The 15,085-nt window shown below is 39.6% G+C and overlaps 1 protein-coding gene across 2 annotated transcripts in view; it reads left to right on the forward strand.

Moving 5' to 3' along the window:
* CDH13 (cadherin 13) overlaps positions 1 to 15,085 on the forward strand; it is a 459,552-nt gene that overhangs the window by 422,209 nt on the left and 22,258 nt on the right. For both annotated transcript variants that reach the window (XM_085589891.1, XM_085589892.1), the window contains exon 11: positions 7,020 to 7,162. In XM_085589891.1, the coding sequence (XP_085446017.1) occupies positions 7,020 to 7,162 (143 nt within the window). The remainder of the gene's footprint in view (positions 1 to 7,019; positions 7,163 to 15,085) is intronic.

A 15,085-nucleotide genomic window follows, 5' to 3' on the forward strand; every position in this document is an offset into this window, starting at 1 on the left:
TGCTCTGAAGCCTCAGACACAAACTGTGTTGAAATGATTACTTGGCACTTTTGTTACCCTTCCCTCTTGGAAATTCATTTGCAGAAACAGATTCCCTTCCTTCCTGAAGAGATGAGTCCCAGAGTCAATGGTGGCCAGGGCTGGGAATATGTTCGGGCTCATATTTGGATATGTTTGGATCCATATTTGGCTACAGGCTCAGGATGGAAAATGTGCTGCTCTGCCCTTTTGGGAGCTGTTTCCAGGCCAGGGTTGCCTGTGGGATTCCTTTGGTATCAGCCAGGGCACAGCTGGGGCTCCCTGGAAGCTGCAGAGCAATCCTTGGCTGGCAGCAGCCACAGTCCAGCAGAGCTTTATTGATCCTGATCGATTTAAACTTCCCTGAGCCACTTCCACCTCCTTTCTGCCCATCCCTTAGGGAAAAAAAGAACTGGAGTAGCTGTAAAATGAGCTATTTCCCAGTTGTGTTCAGTAGTGACATTTCAGTGCTGGATCTGCTGGGCTCTTACAAAAATTTCCCAATTTTTAAGAGCTACCAGGGCAATTCTTGGACAGTGAGAGCAAATGGATTTGCAGTGGGAGCACAGGCACAAAGAACAGACATGTGCAGAAACTTAGATAGAGTTTTGCTGCCAAAATCCTTCTCTGGGTAGTTTGTAAAAGACCCTGAAGCTCATCTGATGCTGATTAGCTTTTGAGGCGCAATTGCTACAATGAGAAAACTTTTACTGATTTGCATGTGTTGACAATTATTCTAACAGTAACAACCTGATTATACCAGTGTGTTAGTCCCAGATATGGTGTATTATTCCCTAGCTTTAGGAATAATTCTGATAGTTATGGCCTCTGGCTTCATTTAACCATAGCCCTAATCACTTCTGATTAAAACATACATAAATGAGTTTGTGGATTTTTAAATTTTTTTTATATACCTCAGCTTCTAGGGGTTTTTTTGCCCCAAAGGAAAGAAAAAGAGAAAATTAGGTTTCAGCACAGATAAATGTTTGAAAGACTGTACAATAATAATGAAAAATATTTTCATTTCCAGAATATTTTATTTAACCACCTTATTAATATAGTTTTATTATTTCGATTTGATTAATTGTTGTAGGTTTTGAGATTGGATTTATTTTATTATTCAAGTTGCAATGACTCTCCTGTTACTTTCTTCATGTTTACCAGGGGGTTTACACCATTATTTCTCCACACAAATAACTAATTAGTCAACCATTTTCTCATTTGACATTTCTCAGTGGCGGGGGACTGAAAACTGAATTTCATCTAATTTTTCATTCTGTTTTGATGGTATCATCAGACATAGAGGATTGCGATGAAAGCTAGCCTGTTAAATCCCTGATGTGACAAAAAAAAACAAAGCTGAGATGAGGAATCTTTTAGCTCAGATGGGGGAGATGGTTTCCAAGGTGCTCTGCAGATGCAAACAGGAGCAAACCCTGCCTGCAGCGAGGCCAGAGCCTGCAAACCCTTCCCCAGGCCCAGGAACCTCCTCAGGGCCAAAATCCCTGAGATCGGGGCCAGACTGGCACTGCAGCTCTGCTGCCTTTTCACACAGGATTAGGATTAAGATTAGGATTAGGATTAACTTCTTTTTGCCAGGTTCAGGATTAAATGCGTGAGAGGGTATTTCTTGTTGGGACTCAGAAGTTTATCAGTTCTTATCCATGTCACAGTCTCACAAGCCCCGAGTTCTACAGCACTTCAACAGACTAAAAATGGAGCCCCATCTCTCTCTCTACAAGGCCTTTTAAGGATAAATTGTCCAATTAAGAAATGACACCTAAATTATTTTTACTTTTAGCTTAATAACTAACTACCTCTGTCCTATAATGTGGACTTTTTTATCCTATTACACAAAACCACCCAAACCCATGGAGAAGAAGGTGAAGAAGAAGGAACCAGCCTCCGCCCTAAAACCTCCATCTTGTTTTATATATATTGCTATATTCTAAACTCTTAAACTCTAAGTTTCCCACCCTGTGATATCACACACGTCTATTCAAACTCCACACCCACAATCCCAGCTCTATCATTCCATTTTGGAATTTTCTTTATGGCCTCAGGTCAATGCAATGTTCTCCTGGGAGTCAGTGCCTGTCAGCACAGAAAGTCTGAAATTCTCAGTGACCAGGGCTCCAAGAGATTGGCATAAAGCATCTGCAAGGTTAAATTTGGGCATCAGCTCCCAGGAAAACTCAAGGGACACTCTGGGATCACCCAGGAAAAAAACTGCTGCAGGGAGTTCCCACAAAAGGTGTGGTGCCCCACGTGCAGAGCTGATGGATTCACCCTGGGGTGTGCCCAGGTTATCAGTGAAAATTGGATTTCCAGTGACCAAAAATGCACAGAGTCACTTGTGGCACAACACTGATGGGGGGTTTTAATTTTATTTTTTTTTAATTGTACTCTAAGTTGATGTTTCCAGCCTGTGAAAATCCTGCAAGGCTATAAATGCGTTCCACGAAGCTGAAAAATGGCTCTTGTATAAATCCTCAATCTTCAAGTGAGTTTAAAATTGCATCTGACCTAACACCTTCCTCAACAGTGTTTCCAGAAAATGTGATTTATTTCAGGTTTTTGATTTCCTTAATGATATGCTTATTCTGATTAATAATAGTATTGATTTCAGTTAAATTTGCTTTTTTACATTTTTAATTTTTGGGGTTTTTTTTTTGAAGAATCTAGCCAAAATAACTTGAGCATATCCAAATCTCTGCAGGATAGCACTGCAGGAAGTTTTTCACAGCCTGCTGCTCATGTAGCATAGAGCCACACTTTTAGTGCATTTAAATCCAAATTCAAATCTGCTCATTTAATGGTAAAGAAGCCTGCCTAGGCTTAGCTTGGTAGCTGGAGTGTGTGAATCAAAGATGAGCACTGGAAAGCACAAGCAGGGACAGTTTAGATTTTATTTTCCTTTCTGACTTTTTAACAGCATCTTTTGGGTAAACTCTGTGTTAATAAAGCACAGTTCCAAGGAGTGGGTTTAGTCCAGGGTTTAAGCCAGACACAGAGAGCTTTAAGATTCACAAAAGGTTATTGAAAGCTGTCGGTGATGATCTCCAGGGGTTCCTTCCAGCCTCAACCACTCTGTGATCCTGTGGAATCCCAAAGTTAGGCATCCAGATATTGGGGTCAGCTTGTAGGGACCCCAACAGTGTGAAAATCCTTTTCCTAGCCTGTCACAGCCAAAGGAGGAGTCTGGAATGCTTCTGATTGTGTTTTCAAGGTTGTTTATTTTTCCTTATCTATAACATTCTTTCTCTGACCTGCTGAGCTCTGTCCTGAAAGGAAGCCCTGGCAGTCTGCCCCCCAGCCTTGGGCGACTCCCACCTTATATACTCAAACTACATGTACTATATTTACACTAACTTGCCAATACCTATAATTTATGTTAGACTGTGAATCTCTACCTTAAACCAATAGAAAAGTGTCACCATCACACCAAGACATGGAGGGCAAGAAGAAGGAGGAGGCCAGGACACACCCAAATTTCTCCATCTTGTACCCCCTGAATTATATTCCAAAAACCCCAAAATTCTACTTTTCCACCCTGTGTTAGTTCAAATACCACACTACTCAAACCCTTGTGGCTTTTAATTCTTCATACAAAGCTGGCAATGTTTTTCTGAAGCCACAGGTGTTTTTGACTTCTTGCCAAGGTCTCTTGCCAGGGTCTCAGGACAGCCAAGGCATATATATATATATATATATATATATATATATATATATATATATATATATATGATGTTTGCCCTCCCCAAAGCTTATAACCCAGGCCAGCCTGGGAGCAGGGACAACTTTACTATCTCATGGCTAAAAAGCAGAAAAACTGCTTTGTGTCCCCAGTCATGAGCGTGGAGTGTGGTTCAGCTGCAGAATTGCTGTGCTGCAATAAGGTTCCCTTTCTGCTCTTTCTGGTGCCATATGCTGCCCTAATTAGTGCAGGCAAAAGGTAATGAGAGCGCAGTGGAGAGGAGGGAGCTCCATGGGAAGCAGGCTGATCTCTAAAACTCTGCATTATGTCATCCCTATATAGAGCACAATAGAGTTTAAATCCAGATTTTTAATGTTGCTCTTATATTTTGGGACGTTATCTTTCTCTGAGAAGCAGCACTGCTTCGCTGGGTGTGGATATTTGTGCTGTAATTGCTGCACCAGTCTCTCCCAAATACCTGTGAACCTTTTCCCAGGGGTAGTGCCTCATGATTTTACAACAAGCTGTGATGTAACACCATTTATAAATTTTAAATTATTTCCACATATCTGCCACTGTATTTTAGTTCTGCACCAAGTGCAAATTTTGATTTGTGTTCTGCTCTGCATCCATAACCGCTCTGTGCCTCTTTGGAGGTCTGTGTTTAAGGTGTGCACTCGAACATTGGAGCAGACAATTTCCAGTCTAAGGGAGCTGGTTTTGCTGCTCTCTTTGCAATACCTGGCTTTGACAAAACCAGGACGTGAACCCTGAGCAAGGAGGTCACAGTCAGAATATGTTACACCCACTTTACAAGCCTGTGGGAGCTGTGAGCTGTTGCCACAGTTTAAAATAATAATAAAAAAAAAAAAAGACAATGAAATAAACTCCATGAGCAGCACTAAATTGCACTGCTGCAAAGTAGAATAAGTCCAAATTACAGAGTAATTGGCAGACCAGAGAGCACAGTTCTGTGCACATCTGATCTATCACTGTGCATGATACAGCAGGTACATGTAGCAAAGTCAGACCACCTAAAAATACTCTGATTTTAAAAGCTGCTGTGCAATCAGATCCCACCAAAGGTGGGAAGTGAATATCTGCATCCAAAACTTCTATTTTTATCATGGGTTTTATGATGGGGCCATTGTAAACCTTTGCTAGCACAGCCCTCAAGAAACGGAACGAAAAAAACAATCATCCTAACTGTACTGCAATATGCTCTTACAATAAGTAAAAATGTGATGGAAAAGACAAAGTACTACTTTTACAATATCCTGTGCCAAATCACAGGTTATACAATCCAGGTTTTTATTTGCACAGCCAACAGTGCTTTGTAGAGCAATCAGGGAAGATAATACAATCCATTTTACATTCTCATTACTTTAGAAGTGTTGAATCTTCTAAAATGGTTTCGGGGTTAATTGAGAATTTGCAGTTTCACAATAGACTAGGAATTGCTTAGGCTGCCCTTGCTTCATATTTTTGTGCATACCTTTGTTGCAAAGTTATAAAAACAACAATAAAAGAAGAAACAAATAAGTGAAATGAAATAATCTGCATTGTTGCCATTCCAGGCACTCATTTTTGTGGGGGATAAAGCTGAGGTATTGATTAATGTTTAAAAGGTAATTAAGAGGAAGGACATGTTGGGTTGATGGAACATCTCACTGTGCACTAATGCTTTCCTTTGATTCTGTCCCACGTATTCCCTAGGGGATAATTCCTGCTCCTGGGGAAGCCAGTGGTGAAACTCTAAATTACCTTTATTGCCAGCATAAATAAGCCAACTATTTTCCCTCTTTATCTCTTTTTCTGCACAAATTCCAAAAGTTTCTGGTTTCCAAATCTGTTCTTTAACTTATTTTAACATCATAAGAGCTGATAAAGATGTGTAATTTTTCCTGGCTGTATATGCTGAAGTTTTGATGCTCACCCTGGCTGCCTGAGCACCTGAATATTCCTGTGCACCACAGTCAGGCTCAGCAGCCCCCAAGAAATTTCATTTTTCAAGCCTGAAGCAAAAATACAGCAGCCTGTGCAGGGCTGCCTGTCAGCACTTCTTTAGAGGCTGGCACTTTATTTCATTTTACCTTTTTTTTTTTTTTAACCTCCCCAGTAATGTGTTTTTGTTTATTCCCCCATACTTGCAATGACACTTTTTAATTTTTTTTTTCAATATTGTCACACAGGACTTTTAGGTGAATTCACTTTCAGATGAATGCCACTGTGAGGCACTGCCTTGGCACAGACTCATTAAATAATAACAGGTTCCATGTCAATTACTGGCAATTTAAAATGTCTATAAAAGGTTGCATGGTGGTTTATGACCTATAACAATTCACTACAAAAAAGATAAACAGGTTATTATTCCAGGCATTGATTATATGATTGGAGTTTTGGTTTAAAATATTAACACAGTTAATTGGAGAGAGAATTGGTATCAGTTAATTCAGCTCTGGGTTGTTCTTAATATATTTAACTGAGTATATAATTAGGCCCTAATCATGAACATTCTTACATTTATTGCTTCAGTCAACTTCAGGGCAGTTCCTGGTATGTAAAGTTCACAATCTCTCTAAACATTTCCAGTTTTGGGGGCTGAATATTTGTGCTGATTAAAGGGAAGAAAGAACACCAGGGAATTTCATACTGGGGCATCTTGGAGACAGCATTCCCAAACTCTGATTGAGGCAATGTGGATGTGGTTGAATTTAATCAGCAGAAGGAAAAAGCTCCAGATCCCAGAGTGCTGAACAAGAGTGTGCAAACAGGGCTGGGTGTAACCACCTCCCCCAGACTTGGTGAATTCATTCTCTGACTGTCTTCTTGCTACCATTCCCCACAATTTAAAGCATTTCCAGCTCACCCAAAATAACTAATGGTAAGGAAAAAAAAAAAATTAAAGCCACTCAAACATAAATTAAAAATACATCTTCTGGTCCAGCTGGAATTTGGAGTCTGGAAAAAGGAGAACTGTGAGAGGATCTATAAGGTCAGTGTGAGAGCAGAGGCCTGTTGGAAATGTTCTAGCTGTATAACACAGTCCTATATAACATCCTAAATATTGATTTATCTGCTAAAATTTGGGACAAATATATATATAGCCAAAGGAATTGACTCAAACCTCTAACAACACTGAGCTATCTCTAAGGCAAGGCACAAGCTTAAATTGTGTTTTTGCAGTATGAAGAAATCCACTGTGAAAGCCACTGAGTGCCCGGACAGATTCCTCTGCAGCAATGCATTTTTTCTTTTGATGTTCAGATCAATATTTGATAACAACTTCTTCACTTCTGTTCAGGTATTCAGTGTACAAGGACCCAGCAGGGTGGCTGGAAATCAACCCCACCAATGGCACCATTGGCACCACGGCAGTGCTGGACAGGGAATCTCCCTTCGTGCACAACAACATCTACACTGCTCTGTTCCTGGCCATCGACAGTGGTGAGTGACCTTGGGGCTAAAATCCTTCATTTCCTGCTTGAAATGCTCTGTTCTGAAGGCTGCACGTGATGCCTCAGGTTTTTGCTTTTCTATTTTTCACATTCTGTGATGCTTTAGCGTATGGGTTTGGACTTCATATTAAGGGATGCTGAGCTCTGTGCACAGAGCAGGGACACAAAACAATTCCTGCTCCAGCTGGGCACCAAGGACAAATGATCCAAACCTCAGCCCAGGAGCACAAACAGCGTGGGCTGGAGAGAGAAAAACAAGCAGGGTGGGACTGATGGGCTGGAGCTGGAATGGGACAATGAACTCCAAGGTGCCAATGGAGCAGAACTGATCCCAGGGAGAGCCCCGGGAGCGCTCGTGCATTTTGGGAGCGTTTTGGTTCACCTTGGGTTCATTTCGGGACCATTTTGGTTCACCTTGGGTTCATTTTGGGACCATTTTGGTTCACCTTGGGTGCAGCCCTGGCTGGGCTCTGGTGCTGCCCAAGGTGGATCCATGTAGGAGATCCTTTAATAAATCCCTGCTTTATTCTGTAACTCTGTCCAGCCTCTGCTCTAGGTCAGCCCTCACAAGGCATACCACGTGTAAAATTAACCACGTGTTACAGCACTTTTATGTGTGGCCACCTAAATGTATTAGAGACCACTTTGAAACCAGAAGAAAGAGGAATTAACTTAAAACTTCAAATTTATTACAGCTTTAATTTAGGTTTATGCCTCACAGATTTATGTCGTAATGCTAGGTGCAATTAGTCTGGAAACATTCTTGGAAATGTAATAAATCATCCTAATCCGAGTTAATTTCTTCATAATATTTGAGCAGTCAGTATACCCAAGGCACTTTAATACCAATAACAACTCATCCTTGATATGCTGGATTATAATCTATTCAATACAGTCACAGTGACAATAAAAACATAACTAAACTCTTGTTAAAATGCAGTTTTTGCATATTGTATGTACTAAAGTTCCTCCTGTCAAATAGAATCCAAATTAAGCTATCTAGGGAAAATTCAGTGACTGACTTCAGAGCAGAGGAAGAAAGAGAAAATCCTGACTCTTCCAAATCTCCTGAGCTAAAGGCACAAAATAAATAAAAGATTTGCCTGTAATATAACAGCTAATATGCTAACACTTTTTCACAGCTGCAGCTGGTTTAGCCCTGGTGATGAATTGTAAAATGCTCTTTTTAAGAGAGTAATTCTACATTTTTGCAAGCACATGACTCAGGGAACATTTGCAGGGCCTGACAGGAGAAAAAAAATATTGCCTTAAGTATAACAGAAAAAAATTCTGCTGAGGAGATGATTTACTTATATATTAATATACATATTTTCCTTAGGAAATTTCTGGGAGAAAATGTAGCACTAAACATATTTCTGTCTTTTGCTTGCTATTGGATTTTTTTTCTTTTTTTAATGCATCTCAAAATCAGGTGCACTGGGAAATGTCATCTCACAATGAAAGTAAAAATTTGGGATATTACTGAGGGGTTACCCAAAGGACAAAGTTGTGTTTTAAAGGCGAAGTCAGATATTGTCAAAGAGCATAGATGGAGAAAAGAGATGACTATTCTTGACTGTGGGAACCAGCCTGAATAAAGTGGATTTTAGGGGACACCTTTATGCTGCAACTTCGGCCTTGCTCATTTATTCTAAACCCAGAACTTCACTGCTTTTAATTCTCAGATTTTTTTTTTTTTTCCATTCTGGAAAAATGAGAGAAGGGGAAGCTGTGCTGAACAGCAGAGAACAGGAATCCTGTTCACTTGGGATTCTGAGGCAGCACCTGATTGCAGTCCCTGTAATTGTATTTATTTGTGATTGTGCAGGCCTGTCAGTGCAGGAGTTCATCTTCTCCAGCATTATTGACTCCTGTGAATGCAATGATTGCCAACCACACGTGTGCACTTAGGACTGTCATGCTAAGGGGATAATAATGATCTTTTCCTGCCATGAGCAGCCCTGCCACACGTGGCAGTGGGAATAAACAGCAGAACTTCATTAGCTGATATTAACCTTGTGCCCTGCATCACCTCTGCATTAATTACCAGGCAGTTTGGGGAGCACATTCAGCTTAGAGATGGGCTGGGAAATGGGAAAATTTCCCGCTGGCCTGGATGAATGGCTCTGGCTAAAAGAGCCGAGGAAGTTTTAGAGTTGATCTCAACAGGTTGGGTGTCTGCCTTGTCCCCTGCAGGGATTACTGGGACTGACAGCATCCCTGGGAAGTCTTCCCAAATTTGTTTCCAGGCTGACACTGTGATCCAGCACAGCTGGGAGACCCACTTTATCTCTGCAACCATCAGAGCTAATGTCCAACTTGAAATACGGCATTAGATGAGAAACCAAATTGTGGGAAAATGACATGAAATGAATACAGAATTATTTCAGGACTCTTAAAGAAGGTTATGTTAACTTAAAAAGGGGGAAAATCAGATTGAACGTAACTATCTGCATCACTTTAGAGCAGCATTCGACTGCAGACCTCTCTCTTCAGGTTAATAAGTGGAGCCTGTCTAATACCAGTGAATATGCCTGGGACTTCTCAGTGAGAGGGCAGCCAAAAGTAGGATTAAGAACTGCAAAATGAAATAGGGTAATAAAGTGAAAATTTAGAGGCATTTCCAATAGAACAAGTCATTTGCTTGGGCTAAGCAACTTGTGGTGAAAAGAAAGGAGAGGAAAAAAAGAAATACTTCAGCAGAAATTCTTTCTTCAAAAGCATCCAGTGGAGGTTTTTGTTTCCTTTGGCCTCTCACCTTATCTCTGAGTCAAATCTGAGATGTGCTGGCACGAGCACTGAGAAAGTCTGAGCTGCCACAGGCTTTCCTTCCCTTTCCTGGAAGTACAGAGGGCTCAGGTAGTGCCCAGGGCACAGCCCAGCAATGGCAATTGGCACCAGAGCAGCTCCCAGCAGAGCAGGCACTGCAAGATCTGTGCTAATCTTGGACAGAATTTATAGTGAATGGCTCTAATATCACATAAAGCCTTGTGCCTTAGCCATTGCTGAGGTGCATGAGCCATATTCTAAAACATAAATACAAATATTATTTAGTGTTCACACCATTACGGTTGGCATGCTTACAGAAAAGGTTCTGTTTCATGCTCACCTCTTTATAAAATGAGCTTACATTGGACTGCTGTCCTGGGGCAGAGTGGACACAGCTGCAGAGAAACTCCACAGTGATCCTTTTTCCACCCCGTTTTGCTGATGTCAGTGCAGAATCTGTCACCAGTTCCACCTGACTCCTTTAGTTATTACACTTCAGTGCACGGAGCAAGTGCCAGGGCATTTTTTTTAATCTGTAAGATGTTGGATATTTCTGTCACAAGTAAAACCTGGAGCTTTGTGCTTGGTGTTTCTTTGTATAAATCTGTCACATCTTTATCTTTTTTTGGGATATCACCTTACCAGTAGGCAGGAACAATGAAAGGGGCATAGAAAATGGAGTCACGCCACTGCAGGAAATAAGTTAGCTCTTTATGAGATTCTTTTTGACCTTTATAATATTATTTCTCAGCATTATCAAATTAACTGCAGCTAAAGGTGGTAAAGTATGAATTATGTTATTCCTGATCTAAACGGTTCCTGTATCTTCCCAAGCACACTTGAAACAATGTGTACTAGCAAATTTGATGGAAACAGTGTTAATTTATAGATAATAAATTTTGACATTTATGGGGGTGTATTACACTTTAAAAAGGACTTTTTGGAAGAAATATCCTAATTTTCTCAGTACATTTGATTTCAGTAAAAGGTCAACGCAGTGTCTTTAGAATTTGAAAACTTTTTATTAAAGACCTGTGTGACCATAGAGTCTCTGGCCTATTAAGGAAGAAATTAAACACTGGTAGGAAATACCATGCAGCAGAGTTAACACATTAAAGTGTCATGAACTGTGTTTAATCTGAGAATGAGCTGATAATGGGGCAAAGTCAGGTCTATGCAAACTTGGGAAACATCAGAGGTTTCATTCAATTAACAAAAGTGCCAACAATGGTGATCATTTTATTCAGCACTCCAACCACTGAACCCAGTGCAGTGTCACAACATTACTGGGAGCTTTTCTGCCAAAAGGAATTTTGCTCATTCCATGAGAGAAGAAATCATTTGGGCTGGAGAAACCTGGGTGGAACAGACCTTCCAAACGGGCTCTGTGGTGTCATCCTGCGGATCCTATTGTTCACTGAATTTGGGATGAGGATCACAAAGCAGAACACTGTATGTTTTCCTCATTCAGCCATGCTAGAACCTCTCCAGGAAAGGTCTTTTTTTCCTCCCCTGTATTCTGAGAATTTGAGTCACAGTCTAGAAAAAGTAAGGGAGGAGAAACCATGGCTGGAGGTGAAGCTAAAAACTACTTGGAAAATGTGTGAAATCTTTAAAAGATAAAATTAGTTTCTCTATTTCCTTTTAGTGTCATGAATAATTTTATCCCCAGATTTACCTTATTTGTGCAAGAATCTATTTATTAAATAACTCTTTTTTGTGGAATTAATATCCCATTTTGTAGCCTTTTTCTATCTCTTTAAAAACAAAATCTTTGGGTATATTTGGTTGCTTAACTCATGGAAAACCCACCTATGTTGACAAATAATGACACACTAATCTTGCTGGTTGGGTTAAATGCAAACTGAAGTTGGATTTCAATTTTTTGGAGTGGTTGGATGCCACCCCAGTGGTACCTAAAGCCAGTGTGAGCATTCCACCTTCCTTCCCTGCCATTCCTGTCACCAGGGAGCTACTGAGGCAAAAATTGGGACTATGAGAACTTCAGCTGCATTAAACAAAGAGAATAAACATCATTTAAAGTAATTTTAATTGTGAGTTCAGGGTTTGCCTTGAGCTGCACTGGCAGTTTGAGAAAAAAGCAACTTGGAGCTTGCTTCTCTGGCTGTGGCCAGCTTCCCCTGTGAGCTGTGGCACTGTTTCATTTATCCTGAGCAAAATGAAGGAATGGTGAATCAAGGTCTAGTTTTCACTTTTTCCCATGTTTCTGAGGAGCAGCTGATCCCAAACAATTTTGAATCCCATTTATTGTGCAGGTCTTGGCCATGCTAATCATTAGAAAGAAAACTTATTATTCTGTCCTCTGTGTGATGAACAGTTGCCCGAGACCACCCTCGGTCAGGGGTGGCTCCGTGTGGTGGAAAAGTCTCTTCTCCAACCCGAGCTTCCAAAGAAAGGCTCAGCAGTCTCTCTTGTTCGGTCTCAAGGCAGTTTATTGCAAGTTATCTAAAAGATTTTCTCCTTGGGCTGCTGTGGTTTGCTCACAGCTCAGGCAGAGGCACACACACACCCTGACATCCTCTCTGACCCCGACTGCTTCTTCTCTCCCCTCCCAGGGCTGCTGCTCTCTTTTATATGGTACATTATGTGTGACATGGTTACAGTTTTCCCAATGCCCATTACCTATATTAAATGCTGCTTTTCTATCTTTTATATGGTACATTACGTGTTACATGGTTACAGTTTCCCCCAGTGCCTATTACCTGTATTAAATGGTGCTTTTCTATCTTTTATATGGTACATTACGTGTTACATGGTTACAGTTTTCCCCAATGCCTATTACCTATATTAAATGGTGATTTTCTACTCTAAACCAATCTGTGAGTGCCAACATCACCAAGAACATGGAGGTGAGGAAGGAGAAAGAGGGAGGACAGGGCAGGCCCAAATCCCAAATCCATCTTAAAATCTCTGACCCCCATGTACAAAACCAAAACCCCCCTGTACAGCACTCAAAAATTCTTCCCTCTACTTTGTGACTACTTCTACTATAATATCTAAACTTTTGTGACTTCTTGTTCTTCCTGCAAGGTTGGTAACTCATTCCATGGCTCAAACCCAAAATCACAGCTGTTTCCAGGTGTGCCAGGGTCTAAAATGCTTCTGACCTGGGCCCGGAACCTCCAAAAATGTCTGAGGGACATTTTGAGTTCCCACAAACAGTAATACACAGGCCCTAGAAAAAGCTCGAGTAGCAAAGAGTTGTGTGGCACTTTGCAATTAGAACTTTCCCTGACATGTATCTAACCTGTCTTCTCACTCCATGATGTACATAATTCAATTACCATAGATTGATTCCACCTAAAACACTCTATTTTTGAAGAAATCAGGCAATTAGTTACCATGGCAACCCAATTAAGCCAGTTTTATACCCCTTATCTTAATTGCAGTATTAATTGAAAAGAGAAAATAAATTGAAGACTCATCCTTTTCGTGCTGTTTTATATTTCAGTAAAATATGAATGGCACGAAAATATTGTTTTAATTTGTCATCATGGACTCATGATTCGAAAAAGAAATTAGAATGTTGAAAACAGTATTTAAGACGGATGGCATATGTCAGTAGCAATTTGATATGCTGAAAGAGCTGTGCTCTTTTGAAATGTAATTACTCAAAAACAGGAGCTGAATATATTATTTGAGGGGATGAATGAAGGGTTGTAACTTTGGAAGAAGACAGCAGCATTATGGATGTCCTGCCATTGTGTCACATACAGATATTTTTTTATTTTACATATTTTATATAAAGATATTTTATATATACTATATATAATATATATTCTATATAAATATATAATATATTATTTTTATTTCATATTTTATATACATATATTCAATATTTACTATATATAATATCTATTTTATATATTACATTTAAATATATAATACATCTTTATTAATATATTTGAGATTTACTATATGATTCTATTTATTTATATTCTATTTACTTATATGTATTATACTTACATATTATATATTCTATTTATTATTTTCTATTATTATATATTATGTTTGCTATATTTTTATATATTTACTACATAATATATTATATGTATTATAAATAGATGTATAATAGATACTTTTTATTTTATATATTTTATATTTCTTTATATTTTATATATTTACTTTATATATTAGTTCATTATTAATTATATGTATTAACTTTATATCTTTTATATCTTTATTTTCTATCTTTTACAAAGCATCTGTATGTTAATATAGATGGAAAATGCATAGGAAATTTGAGTTTATGGGGAATTAGGGACAAAATGGCAGCGTATGGCTTTGAGGAGGGCAGTTCTGTGAGCAGCACACCCAGATTTTGGTGCCTTCCCCCTCTCCTGGTTCCATTTGTTTTGGCTGTGCTGCCGTTGGACATTAAATGAGTACAGAGAAGCTGGGTGAGTTCAAGAGAGAAAAAGAGCCAGTTTTATTTCTGACCTCGCAATATATAGAATTCCAAAAGTGAGAGTGGATTGGAGGATGAAATTGCCACTTCTCCAACCACACTGCTCAAACCAACAGCCCATCAATTCTTTCTTCTCACAAAGAATGCAAAACAATCATTATTTGCATGAACAGTGTGTGAGAACTCCAGTAGAAATATGGAAACATCATCAGAAGGCTAAAGAAGTTTTATGAGAACTTTAAAACTTTCAAAAGAACTATGAAAGAAAACACTTTTAAAAATCAGGGCAACATGGCTGATGTTGGTGGAGCTCACCCTGCCCATGGGATGCAGAGGAACGGGGCTGTCTGCAGGAGGGGACTGCTGCCAAAGCACCGAGCACACAGATCTTCTGAGCAGAAAAACAGCATATGGAGGGGAAAAAAAACCCACTGTGAGGGATGAGACAGAAATTTGTGTCTGGATTCTCAGAGCACCATCGTTAGAAAGCATCATTAGAAAATCACTGTCCTTGTTTGAAGAGCAGTGTGGAAGTCATGAGACTTTACTCCAAGAATTCTGATATTCTGTGTCGCTATTGGATACAAAATGAGTAAATAAAAGCTTGGCAAGTTTAAAAGAGGAAAAGTGTTAATTTTATTTCTGACTTCACAATATATAGAATTCTAAAAGTGAGAGTGGATTGGAGGATGAAATTGCTACTTCTCCAACCAC

Source organism: Lonchura striata, chromosome 11, assembly GCF_050655825.1.
Source record: "Lonchura striata isolate lonStrDom1 chromosome 11, ASM5065582v1, whole genome shotgun sequence".
Lineage (NCBI taxonomy): Eukaryota > Metazoa > Chordata > Aves > Passeriformes > Estrildidae > Lonchura > Lonchura striata.